This window comes from Molossus molossus, unplaced genomic scaffold (genome assembly GCF_014108415.1).
Source record: "Molossus molossus isolate mMolMol1 unplaced genomic scaffold, mMolMol1.p scaffold_m16_p_12, whole genome shotgun sequence".
Taxonomy (NCBI): domain Eukaryota; kingdom Metazoa; phylum Chordata; class Mammalia; order Chiroptera; family Molossidae; genus Molossus; species Molossus molossus.
Window position 1 is genome coordinate 78,438,832 of NW_023425347.1, and position 14,158 is coordinate 78,452,989.

General features: G+C 53.4%; 1 protein-coding gene across 1 annotated transcript in view; it reads left to right on the plus strand.

Annotated features, from left to right (window-relative positions):
• GRIK3 (glutamate ionotropic receptor kainate type subunit 3) overlaps window positions 1-13,375 on the plus strand; it is a 208,915-nt gene extending 195,540 nt beyond the window's left edge. Inside the window, exons 14-16 of the mRNA XM_036256235.1 lie at window positions 8,876-9,098; window positions 9,554-9,804; window positions 12,370-13,375. Of these exons, the coding sequence (XP_036112128.1) occupies window positions 8,876-9,098; window positions 9,554-9,804; window positions 12,370-12,564 (669 nt within the window). The 3' untranslated portion in view covers window positions 12,565-13,375. The remainder of the gene's footprint in view (window positions 1-8,875; window positions 9,099-9,553; window positions 9,805-12,369) is intronic.
• The last annotated feature ends 783 nt before the right edge of the window (window positions 13,376-14,158 follow it).

Genomic DNA, 14,158 nt, shown 5'->3' on the forward strand with positions numbered 1-14,158 from the left:
TATGAATGTGTTACATGAATATGTGCATATAGCAGTATATAATCCATGTATGTGTGCACACAAGTATGTATGTGTGCAATTGTGCGGAGAATACATGCATGTCCACCTGTTTAAATGTCCCCCTGGGTGTACCTAAATTAGTGTGAGTGGGGGGATGGGCCTGTGTATGTGTAATAGCTCATGTGTTTGTGGAACGGCTCATGCATGTGTGTGTAATAACTTTAGTGTGTGATGGTCCCTGCACACGTGTGTCTGCATGTGTGTAGTGGTCCGTGCATGCATGTATGTGTGTGCGCGTGCACCTGTGCCTGCTTGCGCCTATCCTCAGGCTGTCGCCAGCCCTTTGACTGTGCCCGAGCATCTCTCATGCATTACTCATGAGCCCATCTCTAAGCAGGGCTCCCGATCAAAGGGAAGCAGCATAAATAAGGCTGGTGCAGGCTCATTGCCGCTGATTGGATGTCCTTGCCTCCCTCCACGTGAAGACACCAGATTGGCTTCCCAGAGCCTAGTCCCAGCTCCCCACTGAGCCTCTGTCCTCAGCATCAAGCAGCACCCCCTGCAGCCTGCTCTGCCTTCACCCACCTTCTTGCAAATGGCACAGTGAGGAGGGCAGGGCAGGGATTCAGAGGCTGCCACCCAGCTGAGACGCTGGGGCTCAAGAGCCCATCCTCACAAGAGCCTTTGGCCAGAAACAGCAACTCCATGTCCCCCTGCAGAACCAAATCCACTCCCTTACTCTCCTAATCACCAATTAATGCCTCTTGAAGTCTGGCCTTCTTGACTCCTGCCTTGATTCCAATGAAGCTCTCCTTGCCCCGGCTCCTTTCCTGGGCAGCGGTGGGACTGCTGTGTGGGCAGAAAGGACCTGAAGGTGGATACGTTCGCGCCACCCCAGACGAGGAGCTGAGAACACACAGCACCCCCAAGAAGATCCCTGGGCAAGCTGACTTCCTCCCCTGCCCCGTTCCCTCCATAGCCATGCCTCCCCACCCCAGACCAGGCCACAGCCTCACCGTCACTTTTCAGTTCGAGCTGGAAGAGAAACCAAGGCCCAGAGGGGCTGGGTGACTGGCCCATGGTCACACAGCAGGTCAGTGGTGGAGCCGGTACATAGGTTAGGTAGTCCGTCAGCACGCGAAGCGCCCTCCCCACACGCACTCCAGGATCCTCTGCGGGAGGGCTGTCCCCTCCCCTGCCCGTGAGTGTAAATGGCAAGGCTGGCACTCACCTGGGACAGGGCTCAGCTCCGGGCGTACCCAAGGGTGTCTAGGAGACACTGGCAAAGGCATCAATAATGGTAACGTTTGTTGAGCCCTCACTAGGTGGCAGGCGACATCCAAGCACTTTACCTGTACAGTAGTCCCTTCTCCACGGGGGATGCGTCCCAAGCCCCCCAGTGGATGTCTAAAACCACAGACAGAACAGACTCCTACATGCACCGTTTTTCATAGGCATACATACAACTTACAGCTTCTCTTTGCCAGCATCTTGCATTCTGGGGCCATTATTAAGTAAAATAAGGGTCATTTGAACACCAGCACTGCGGTACCATGACAGTCAGCGTGATAACTGAGACAGCCCCAGTGACTGACAGTGGGGAGCATGCCACGTGGATGCGCTGGACAAAGGGAGGGCGCACTTCTGCACAGGACAGAGCAGGACAGCTTGAGATTTCATCACCCTACTCAGAATAATGTGCAATTTAAAAAATACGAATTGGTTATTTCCGGAATTTTCCATCTCATATTTTTGGACCCTGGTTGACCGTGGGTAACTGAAACTGCTGATATTCACTCATAACGACGTCAGAAGACAGAGACTATTACTATCACCTCCACGTTGCACATGATGAAAGTAGACTCCGAAAGTCACCGGAGTCAACACTGACTTGCCCAGCAGCAAGCTGGTGAAACACAGAGCTGAGATTCGAACTCAAGCCATCTGGCTCTAGTGCCTGTGCTCTTTGTCACTGCGTCCATGTCACCTCTCTAAGGAGCCAGCCAGTCCAGGAGTCAGCTGAGGAGCAGTGAAGCCACAGTCAGTGGAGCCGGACCCCCAGCCTAGAACAGTTACTAAAATAGTAAAAGGGACAGTCCATCTGATAACCGTGTGTGTGCACGCGCGCGCGTGCATGCCATTGTTGAATTAAAGGATGGAATTGAAAGATGACAGGAGTCGAGTGAAGCAAATGCAGGAAACCGTGTTGAGGAAGGGAGCCAAGCAGGGGGCACCCCCAAATGTCCCAGAGTCCAGGGCAGATGAACTTCAATTCTGTGGTTAGCCTGTGTTTCTGGTTAGGCTGCACACCACCATAAAAAGCTGAGAGTAGCACTCATCCCATTCCTGTCCAAAGACAACGGATGTTGGGCTGTCTCAGGGGAGCGCCAGATCCCTCGCTGCTCCCCCACCCGGCAGCCCCGGAGACGCATGGCTGGAGGCAGCCCCATCGTGCCAACGGAAGCTTCATTCGAAGAGTTGTCAAGGAGCAGCAGACATCACAAACAGCGTCTCCTGTGTTGTCCTCCCTCTGTCTCGGAAGATAAAAATTAATTAGGAGATGAAAAAGGAGCCCTTTGAAAGCACCGATTGGCTGTAAAAATATGTAGGCAAATGTAAGGGGAAGCATTGGGAGAGCAGGTTCTTTGCGGGGAGAGCTGGGCAGCTTTGAAGGGAGAGGATGTCAGAAGACAGCTTCTCCTAAGATTTAGCCCTCGCTGGTGTTGGGTTGGAGGGGGCACATCGTATGTGGGTGGGACTGTGTATGAGGGACAGCCGCTTGGGAAAGGGATGGGCTCTCTGTGTCTCTCAAGCCCGCCCTTTGCACAGCCTTGCCCTGTCCTAGCACCCGAGCCCTGAAGGCACTTGGAGAGGGCGTGCAGGCTACCACCACCCCCTTTCAGCTGCTCAGCACTCTTCTGTGAGCTGGAGGACTTGGGGGCACTCCCCGACCTCAGCTTCCCGTTCCTCCCCCCCCCCCCCCCCCGTCCGCTGGCCTCTCCCATAGTGCCTTAGCCCTGTTTTCAGTCAGTAGTGGGGTTGGAAGACCAAAACGGGGTGACCAGGCAGAGCCCGGTGGGGTGCACCTGGCATAGTCGTCACATCGGTCTTAAAGTCAGACAGACCAGGTCTGAAGTCTTGGGTATTGCCTCTGCTGGGTGACCTTGAGCAGGTCACGTCACTTCTCTGAGCCTGAATTTGCTCATCCGTGTGACATGGACACCGATTCCCACCTGCGGCAATTAGCACGAGGACCCAATGAGCTACCGTGTGTACGGTGGTTAGCCCGGTGGCAGGCACACAGGGACACATAGGCCCAAGGCTCTGTCCTCTGGATGCTGCTGCAGTTGGCTGGCCCCAAAGACTGGGAAGCAGGCTGGACCCTTTCTCCTATTGCCCCATAGTCTCAAAAAGGAGTACATTGGAAAGAGACCAGCCAGTGGACACCCGGAGACTCTCCATGCTTCCGGGCCCTCTGTGGAGGTCATCGGTGCCTCTGGCATAGGATGGCCACCTGCGTCTGCTCAGCGTGAAGCACCTCAGAGCCACCCAGAGGTCCTCAGAACAGAACAGACCCGGAGGCGGCAGAGGAGCAGTGGCAGGTGCAGGGGAGGGCCAGTTACGGAGGGCCTCTCTGTGCCTTGGTTTTCTCATCTAGGAAATGGGTGTAATAACAGCTATTGAGACGATTAAATGGGAGAGATCACCTTCAGAGCTTGGAACTGCACCTGGCCTGGAGTCCACATGCCATAAGCACTAACTATTTTGATTGTTGGTTGTTGAAACCGGTGATACACAGGCCTCTTCAGCCCACAGATAAGATTTTGAGGGCCACACATTGCTTGTATTTTTTCATTAGTTGCCAGCATTTTAAAAGTGGGAGATGTCTGCCTTTAAAAAATTCACATTTTCTTGAAAAATGTGAAAGACGGAGCACCACGAAGCTGGCTCTTCCACAAAGCAACAATTAGCTGGCTCTCTCCAGTTTATCGAAAATCCCGCTCAGCATTCTTGTTACGGTGGCATAACCTACAGCGACTCCGCACTACAGAAATTAGCATCCCCAATCTCTACGTGAGAAAACTGAGCTTAAAGAGAATTAAAGGGTCTTAAAGAGAAATAATGACTTATTTCTCTTTATTGAGCACTTTACTGAGTGCTTCATGGGCCAGACTCTGTGCTGAGCTAACCCCCATTTCACAGATGTGCAAAGTGAGGCTCAGAGATGCGATGTCACTTGCCTGTGGTTGCAGAAGGAGCTGGCCTTTAAAACCAGAGTTCATGCAGTGGAGCCCACCCCTCCCACCACAGCCTCCACCCCTGCCTGCAGCCCTCACCTCCTGACTCCCCCGTCAGGGGCTGCTGCCAGGCTGGAGGGTCAGCCAGTCTGTCCTGGCCAGGCAGGCAGAAGCAGTGGATTTAGGGAGACCTCCTGGTCCCCACAGGAATAAGCCAAGAGACATGATTAACTGCTCAAGTATGGGAATCTAATAAAGCCGAAGACTCCACACCCAGGAATAAGAAAGCCAGTTACTTCGGGAAAGGTCTCCTCTCTAACCTGGAAAATCCCCCCGGTCTCCACGGAATCACATTGCCACTGTCTCCTGCACACGCCCCCCAGGGTTCAGCTCCCTTCGGAATTGATATATATTCATATGTATATATATTCCTACATACATTTTCTTGTAAAGAAATGTTAAATTCTCAAGATTAAGTATCTTCAGTTGGGGAAAATCAATTTACTTCTTTGAGGAGGCTGGAATTGAAAGTCGTGAGCCTGAAACTTACTTTCTTGCCAATTTTACTGATAAAAATGTCTCTTCATCTTGGCACATCTCCCTGTGTGGCTGTTCCAAACAATCCCATTAATTGATTTGGGTGACTGGCCCTGAAGCAATGCTTATTAAGGTTCCCAACAGAGCTGGGACAGGCAGGATGACTCAGGAGCCATAGGTATGTGAGACAGTTCCCCAGGATGGTGACGATAGCTCAGGCCAGTGATAGGAACTCAGGCCTCTGGTGGCCAGGTCCAGGGAGATGGGAGAGAGGCCCGAGGTTCCAGGAGGGATCCTAGATGTATCCCTCCTTGTCTCCAACATGCTAGAGGGAAGCTTTTCGGGGACACGCCCAGAATCACAGAATAAGGACAGAGACCGTGAGTGGATGTGTTTGTGAATGGGGGCCCAAGGTAGAGGACCAGCACAGTGGGTGGCCATTCTTGGGACGCAGACTTCAGACCCTCCACCTAAAGGTGATCAAGGTGGTGAGTTTGACAGAGAGCCTCTTGGAACCAGCATCACGGCCGCTTCCTGCCGTATTCTCGCCTCTCATCTCCACTGGCCCAAGCTCCCTGGGGCCCTCTCCCCTCCTCCTCATTCTGTTCCTTTATCCACTATGGCTTTCACGTGTCTCTCCTTGAAGCCTGTCCCCTCAACATTCCCTCAAGCCCCCAGTGGAAATGACTTCTCCTTTTGTGGTGTAGTTACTGGAAAGAGCGTGTGTCTTGATGCCAGGCAAGCATGTGTACAGAAGGAATGGGGCGTTGGGGGGAGGGTGCAGGGAGGACTTTTCAGAATAAGGAGAAGCTCTTATCATATTCTGATCAGAAGGAGTGGGGCAGGGCTCCCCAGATGGTTCATTGTCAGGTTACTGACACCAGGCTCAAGATTTTACCAATGGCTGACTGTGTGCATGGGAGAGGGAGTGGGTAAGATGGATGAGGTGGAGAGGTGGGTGGATGGTTGGGTGACCAGTAGAGGGGTAAGAGGGTGGGTGGATGGACAGATGGTTGGCTAGATGTATGAATGGATGGATAAATAAGTAAAAGGCTAGGTGGATGGTTGGCTAGTTAGTTGAACAAATTGGTGCATAGATAATGAGTGAGTGAATGGGTGAGAACATGAACATGACGGATAAGGGGATGCTGGACAGACAGACGGATGGACGGACGGACGGATGGATGGGTCGCATGCATGTATCAGAGGTGTAAAAGGAGGCCTGGCGGCCTCATCAACCCCTGGTTCCCAGCTCTGGTAGAAGGAGAATTTGGAAAGCAGGAGAGACTAGGATGGAAAAGAAATTGAACTGCTGAAGTCACTGAAGGAGAATAGTATTTAGTTACCACACCCAGGTGGGTGGAGTATCTGAGGAGCACGTGTATCTGGTAAGCAGGAATGATAGGACTCGGATAATCTGATTAAGGGAATAGTTATCATTGATTATCTGAAAAAGCAACTATGTTTGGGAACAGAAATAGCTTTGTGAGTATGTGTGTGAGAGAGTGTATCAGTTATCTATGGCTGTGTAACAAATTACCCAGAACTTAGTGTAGTAAAACAACATTTATGATCTCACAGCCTGTGGGTCAGGACTCAGCACAGGTGGACAGGGCCCTCTTGACGGGTTGTCTCACAGGCTCCATGCAAGGGGTCAGATAGTGCTGTATCATCCCAGGGCTCGCTTGCTAACTCTCCCACGTGGCTGTTGGCAGGATTCAGTTCTTCTTTGCCTCTTGGACTGAAGTTATCCGTTCTCCACTGACCATTAGCTAGAGGCTGCCCTTCATTGCCGCGTGGGCCTCTCCATGGGGTGACTCATGCATGGCCGCCGGCTTCCATCAGGGCAACAAGCGAGAGCACAAGCAAGATGGTAGTTCAGACCCTGGCTGGTTTTGCTCAGCAGTTAGAGCGTCAGCCCATGGACCAATGAGTCACGGGTATTTCTAATCAAAGGTACATACCCTGGTTGCGGTTTGTCCCCAGCCCTGGTCAAGGTCGTGCAGGAGGCAGCCAGTCGATGTGTCCCTCTCATATCGACGTTTCTCTCTCTTTCCCTCTCGCTTTCTCTCCCTCCCTCTCCCTCTATCTGAAGATAAGTAAAAAAATATCCTTGGGTGAGGATTTAAAAACAAAAAGATGATGGTTCAGTCTCAATAACCTAATCTCCAGCATACATCCTGTAGCTACTGGGAGAAGTTAAAAGTAAGTCTCTATATCCAGCCCACCTGCAGGGGTTGGGGGTTACGCAAGGGCGTGAGTCCCAGGGCTGGGGATCACCGGGGCCATACAGAAACTTCCTGCCACAGAGAACCTGAGCAGGAAAAGCGCCATGAGAAAGGACCTGCGGGATAAGAAGCTGGAGGTAGGGGAATGTCTGGATATCATAAATTATCTGGAAAATAAGAAGTGTTTGGGGAGTCAGAAGAGCTGGAAATTGGGGATGTTTTTAAGGGCAATAGGAGCTGGGGGAGGGGCACTGGGGCTGCAGGAGAAGCTGAGGTGGAGGAATAGCTGGGAGGATGGACTAGCTGGAGAGCACAGAAGGTTTGGAGGTAAGAGAGTAACTAAGGAGGTGGAGTAGCTGGAGAGCAGGAAGAGGGCTGGGTAGGACTAGAGAGGAGCTGGAGCAGCCAGCTTGCTGCTCTGGTGGAAACCATTGAAGCTCTAGGCATCTGAGCCCTTCCAGGCCTTTGACTTCAGGGGCAGATAAATTTGCAGGTGGGGGAGGGGCTGCTTGTCTGTGATGGTGCCCCCAGACCCTGTGCCCAAAGGAGCTATCACTGGTACTGGACAGAATTAGGGTTCAGATAGAAGTCCAAATGGGGTCCTGCCTGCTGCTTTGGGGGCCTTTCTTCCTCCTGGCGTGCCAGGAGCCAGTTTCAGAGGTACACTTTCCTCCCAGCCTCTCCCCACCCCCATTGCCCCGGCTCCTGCAGACAGTTTCTTCCCCATCTCCTGCCCATCCCCAAGCCCTGCGCCAGCCTGTTTGAGCACACCCATGCCATCATGCACACCGGAGCTGGGCTGGGCGCCAGTCAGACAGGCTGACATCACAGACACGCACAGCCAGACCTGGAAACTGCCAGGTGCAAAGGGCCTGCAGAGCCACCTGCTCCCCTGGGATCAGCAGGGCAGGGCCGACCCCTGCTGGAAGCAGGCAGCTGGCAGGCACTAAGTTCCCAAGAAATCGCAGGAAGACCATGCACCCTCGTCTGCCAGCCTCCTCGGCAGCAGGGGACACTGGGTGTCACCTCCTGTCCCGGCCCCAGTGCCCAGCAGCCCACCCACCAGGCCTGGTCTTAGGGGCTGGTTGTATTCATGCAGCAGCATCTAGCCCAGGATGCTCTGGGGATAAGGGGATCGGGGGCCTGCAGACACCTGCTCTGATGGCCCCCCTTCTCGCCCCATTCTGCAATTCTCACCCTGCTTCTCTCTCCCTGTAATGAAGTAGAACAAACAGGAACCCTCACCTTAGACCAAATCTTCCCCTGAGACACAGTCCATGAGAGGGGCCCACTGTGGTTGAAGTGGGGGGGGGGGCAGAACCCACAGAGCTTTGCCTTCAGTGGTTTCTGTGAGGCAGTGTATGCAGTTCAGTGGTTAGGTGCATGGACCCTGGAGCCAGAGGGTCTGGTTTCAAGCCTGGCTTTGCCACTTAGTATCTGAGTGACCTTAGGCAAGTTACTTAGTCACGCCTCAGTTTCCCATCTGTAACATGGGCAAACGCACCTGCCTCCGATGATTGCTGTGACGACTGAATGAATAAAGGCAGTAAAGCACTTAGAACAGGGCCTGCACATGTAATTATTTAATAAATATTAGAGAAAAATTCATATTTTAAAAGTCGTTGCAAAACCACTTGTCCAAGGCAAAGAGCCGAGCATGTCCAGCTCGGTCGGCCTGATTCTGCACCTTGGCTTTATCACTCACCAGCTGTGTGTTTGGGGACCTACCCTCCAGGGCCTTGGTGTCCACATCGGAGCAGTGGGTGGCGTTCCCTTTCTCTGAGGACTGTAGACAGTTCCATGCTCCAGGCCCCGTCAGGCGAGGTCTCTGGTGTGCTCAGTAACTGTCATATCACCCTCCCCTCGGCCCAGAAATCCAAGATCTCCACCTTCGAGAAGATGTGGGCCTTCATGAGCAGCAAGCCCTCGGCACTGGTGAAGAACAACGAGGAGGGCATCCAGAGGGCGCTGACGGCCGACTACGCGCTGCTCATGGAGTCCACCACCATCGAGTACGTCACCCAGAGGAACTGCAACCTCACCCAGATCGGGGGCCTCATCGACTCCAAGGGCTATGGCATCGGCACGCCCATGGGTGAGCGAGAGATGCAGGCGGAGCTTGGGGCTGGGCTGGGCAAGGCCCCACATCTGCTCCCACACAGTCTCCTGCCCCCGCTCCCAGCTCATCCCACGGAGCCCAGAAAGGTGGCATTACCCCAGCCCAGAGATGAAGGGGGAAGCCACATATCTCCGAGGTCAGCCCTGGCCTGAGCAGAGAACTGGGGCAAACCCAGAGGGGGGCAGTTCAGAGGTCATGCCTTCCCTCCCTGGCCTCTCCCCTGAGGAGACCCCAGACACAGTGGTTCACAGGCAAGACTCCCTACCCCAGGTGAGGACCAACCCTTCCTCCCACCCAGATGCCATATACAAACAGAGGCCCCCGTTCATGAGCTTACCAAGAGGGCTGGTGATGGGGGCCGACACCGACCGACCAGGGCCACCCAGGATGGACCGAATGCCTGTGACATCTGTGTCCTCTTCCCAACACAGGCTCCCCGTACCGGGACAAGATCACCATCGCCATCCTGCAGCTGCAGGAGGAGGACAAGCTGCACATCATGAAGGAGAAGTGGTGGCGGGGCAGCGGGTGTCCCGAGGAGGAGAACAAAGAGGCCAGCGCCCTGGGGATCCAGAAGATCGGGGGCATCTTCATCGTCCTGGCCGCCGGGCTGGTGCTGTCGGTGCTGGTGGCCGTGGGCGAGTTTGTGTATAAGCTTCGCAAGACAGCGGAGCGGGAGCAGGTGAGTGAGCCCCACACAGTGCTGCTGCATGGGAAAGGGTGGGGGAGGGGAGAACGGGACTCACACCTCCTAGTGCCAGGCACAAGGTAGTGTCTGGCCCCATCCTCATCATGGTCCACCCTGCCTCCCATCCACCAGGAAGCCCGGCCGGTCCCCCTGCACGGACAGCACACCTCCCCAGCACTGTTGCTCCAGGCCGGGCCAAGCCCATTGTCTCTGGCTGGACCCTGCAACAGCCTCCGGTCTGGCCTTCCTGCCTCCACAGTTCCTCTCGACCACCTGCTCCCTATCCACAGCCAGTGCCCTGCTTAAAACTGAAGTCAAACCATGCCGTTCCCCTGCATAGAACCCTCCAGGGTAATTACTGAAGCTGGGTGGTGGTTATATAGGGGTTCATTATGCTGTTCTCTCTACTTCTGCATATATCTGGAAATTTCCATAATCAAAAGTTTAAAAAAGAAAAGGGTTAAGAGGTCCAACCCAAGTGTTCAGATGGGAGCACCTAGTCTCAACCTGTCTGATTAATTCAAGCGTGGTTGGGCAGTGGTTCTGGGTCCCGGGAGCAAATTAGAATCACAGGGAGAGAGTTTTTTAAGTGCTAATGCCCTGGCCTCACTCCGGGAGACTGTGTTTTAATTGGTCCGTGGCAGAGCCTGGCACTGGTGTCTTAAGAGAGCGTACAGGGTGGTTTCAATGCGCACCTGAGCCGAGAGGGCGGAGCGCCTCCCAGCGCGAGCTCCAGCGATCCAGGGCCGCGCGGAAGGACACTGTAGTTAAGTCGTGTGTACAGGGGCCCATTGGAAACAGGCAACCTTTACATCCATCAGAAATGAAATGGAGCCCTTGATACCCAGCAAGCCTGAGTCAGCAATGCACCCGATGGAAGTGTCCAAGGATATGTGTGGTTTCATTTACAAAAATATTCATTGAAATGTTAACTATCGTATTAAAAAAGAAAAATCAGGAAAAATCCTAAGTGTCCAATAATCAGGAATGGCTAAAAAAAAAAAAAAAAAAACTACAGTACATTAAAAAAAAAAAAAAAAACTCCTTAGGAATTTCCATTATCATTGGAATAAATTCCAAATTCCACAACAAGCCTAGAGGATCTGGTCCTTGCCCACCTCTCTGACTCCCTCCTTCCCACCCCCCTTCTCTGCTCCATACACACTGGCCACCTGTTTAGTCCTTAACTAAAGGACTTCTTGGTATCTTCTGCTCATTCGGTTTCAGCTCGAACGTCATCTCTCAAGTAGCCTTCCCTCCTGTTCCTACTCCCAACCCCTTTCTATCCCATTTCATTGCTTTGTCCTTTTTTTGTTTGTTTCTTGTTTTAATCCTCACCAGAAGATATGTTTTTATTGATTTTTAGAGAGAGGGGAAGGGAGAGAGAGAGAAAGAAACATCAATGAGAGAGAGAAACATTGATTGGTTGCCCCCCATACATGCCCCGACGGGATATTGAACCCACAAACTGGCTATGTGCTCTGACCAGGAATCAAACCCACAACCTTTTGGTGCATGGGATGACGCTCCAACCAACTGAGCCACCTGCCAGAGGTCATTGCTTTATTCTTAATAATAGTTATCACTCTCTGAAATTATTCGTTTACATATTTATTCTCTGTTTCTAGTCCATCATTAGACCGTAAGCTCCCCGAGGCTGGGGCCTTGCCTGTCATTTTCACTGCTGGATGCCAAATGTGCCTGGCACATAGTAAGGGCTCAATACATATGTTCAGAGTGAAGAAAGGGAGGTGAGGGATGATGCTCTGTGTTTAGTGGGTGAACAAGGGGAAGCTTGGAGGTCACACAGCTGGTAAGAGGCAGAGTCAGCACTCAGAGCAGGTCCCATCCCCCTGCACCACACAACCTGAGCACAAGCTGTCCGGGTGCTGATGCCCTGGCCTCACTGGGTAAGTTGAGGCATCAGTGGTCCCTAATGCCTTCCAGACAAGCTGCAGGCAACCTCTGCCATCACATACCTGCAGGTGATGCTGCACTTTGGGTTCATCTCTGGTACTCACAGGGACTTAGGCCAGAGGAGGCCACGGCCACTCAACTGCCCTGCAGGAGCCTACGTCCCAGGTGCCCACCTTGAGAAACACAGGTTGGACTCTTCTGAGTGGGAGCACAGGGACTCTCCCCTTAGCTGGAAGCCCTTCACACATTAATCACGTGTTTCTTGAGCCAGGACTAGCGTTGGGGGCTGGGCTCAGGGGAAGGAAACTGGTTCTTGCTCTCAGAATCTAGTATAGACAAGTTAGGTGAAAATCTCCAACTGTAATGTATATGCCCATCAGAGCCTCGGTGTGTTCATCTGTAAAATGGGAATAAGATAATACTACCTGCCCTACTACCTTAGTGTCCAAACAAGCACACGATGCTCTGTAGGCTGCTACACAAACTGGACATCTTGCAGGGGGCGGAGGGTGGGTAGGATGGAGGGGTGAGAGAGACCTGGTGGCCTTGGCCTTAGCACAGGCTCAGGAGGAAGGGCAGGAGTTGGCTGGAACTGCAGGGCCAGGCCTCACCCACCTGACCTTTCCCTCCCTCCCACCCCAGCGTTCCTTCTGCAGCACCGTGGCCGATGAGATCCGTTTCTCCCTCACCTGCCAGCGTCGAGTCAAGCACAAGCCACAGCCTCCCATGATGGTCAAGACTGACGCTGTCATCAACATGCACACGTTCAATGACCGCCGGCTTCCGGGCAAGGACAGCATGACCTGCAGCACATCACTGGCCCCCGTGTTCCCCTAAGCACTGGTAGGGTGGGGACCGCAGGCCTGGGGGCAGGGCGGAGGAAAGCAAAGGAGGCTGGAAGGAGCGTCCCCTGTCCACACACTAGGCTTGGGGACCAGAGCTGCTGCCTGCCTCTTGGGCCGGGGGCCTCTGCCCTTACCTACCGGGAAACCAGCAGACTCCCAGGTCAGCTGCTTGGGCTTCACTTTCTTCTCGTCCCTTCTATGGGTTCCTAAAGCTGCCAGCCGAGACAGCCAAGGCCAAAGGAAGCACATGCCTCTCTCAGGCCAAACTCACCTGCCCTGCGACTTTTCTCTACCGTCAGAAGTTTCTACGATGGCCCTGCAGAGGCCAAAGAAAATAGGCAACAACTCTTTATTGCCTCTCCTTCCCCATCAGCCCAGGTCTCCTGGGGCTTGATTAGGAGACCAGAGACACAAACCCTGGGCACCCCAGGATGTTCTTGTTTGGCTGCCAGTGGGAGCTGAAGAGGAGGATGGCAACCCCCATGCCTGGGCAGAGGGAAGACTTCATTCCCCAGGCGCTGCTCATGTGCTTCTGAACTCCTGGACTGGCACCACCCATGGCAGCCCCTGTTTGGGCAGAAGTGAAGGCAGAGAGCCCCACAGGGGAAAGAGGATTCGGGGTCTGGGAGAGAGGAGGACGCACAGAGGCCGCCATGTTGAATTCTTCTGGACAGTGCCCAATGGCCCCCACTTCTCTATAAGAGTGGGGGAGGGGTTGGAGCAAATTCTTCACTTTCTGGCCAGAGGAGAGGGGACCCCCTGAATCTCTCAGAAAGGATGCCCAGAGACTCAGCCAATATTTGAAGCCCAAAGGAACAGTGGATTCCATGGAGATCCCACAGGCCTTCAAGTCATTGGATCTTACTTTGCGGTTACCAAGCTGTTTTGAAAACCCTGATGGTGTTAGGGAGCGTGGGCTCCTTGCCGTCCACTCATCAGCAACTCCCCATTCCTGGCCAGTTGGCCTTGAGATCCTTCTGTCATCTTGGAAGAAGAATAGCCTAGATTCAAGTGAAAGTCAAGTCACCCCTCCTCAAAAGAGGGGTGCAGGTCCTACTGCACAGGCTAACTTTGGGGTAGATGGGGAAAACTAGAGGGACCCTGAAAAACTCCCAGCCTCTGGACTTGCCAGTCCTAAATATACCCCCCAAAATAGAAAGCTTTTAGGGGCAGGATATCATGGCTGGTAGCCCCCAAAGGTGGGAAGAGAGAAGCTGCCTCCTGGAGAATTAACCAAAGACCCTGTACGGAGACACAAGGCCATTCCAGCCCCTGGTCTCTCGTTCGGAGCAGCGAGGACCTTGTGGGGCTTGAGGTTCAGCAGAGAAGTAGTAGCAGATGGAGTACCAGTGAGAGAGAGACCAGATGATCTGTAGTTCCAGCTCGATGCAATGGATGTTTGAGAGGTCTGTGACTTTAAGAGTCTGGGAAAAGAATGAGGCATGGAAGGTTTAGGAGCAAAGTGTCCTTACAGAGAATGTGATGGGGCCAGCAGGCTTCAGAGGGCAGTCTTGGAGCAGGAGACGAGGACTGGAGAGGGCCCCGCGGCACCAGCCACCCCCTCCCCCCTCTCTCCTGTTTCTGCT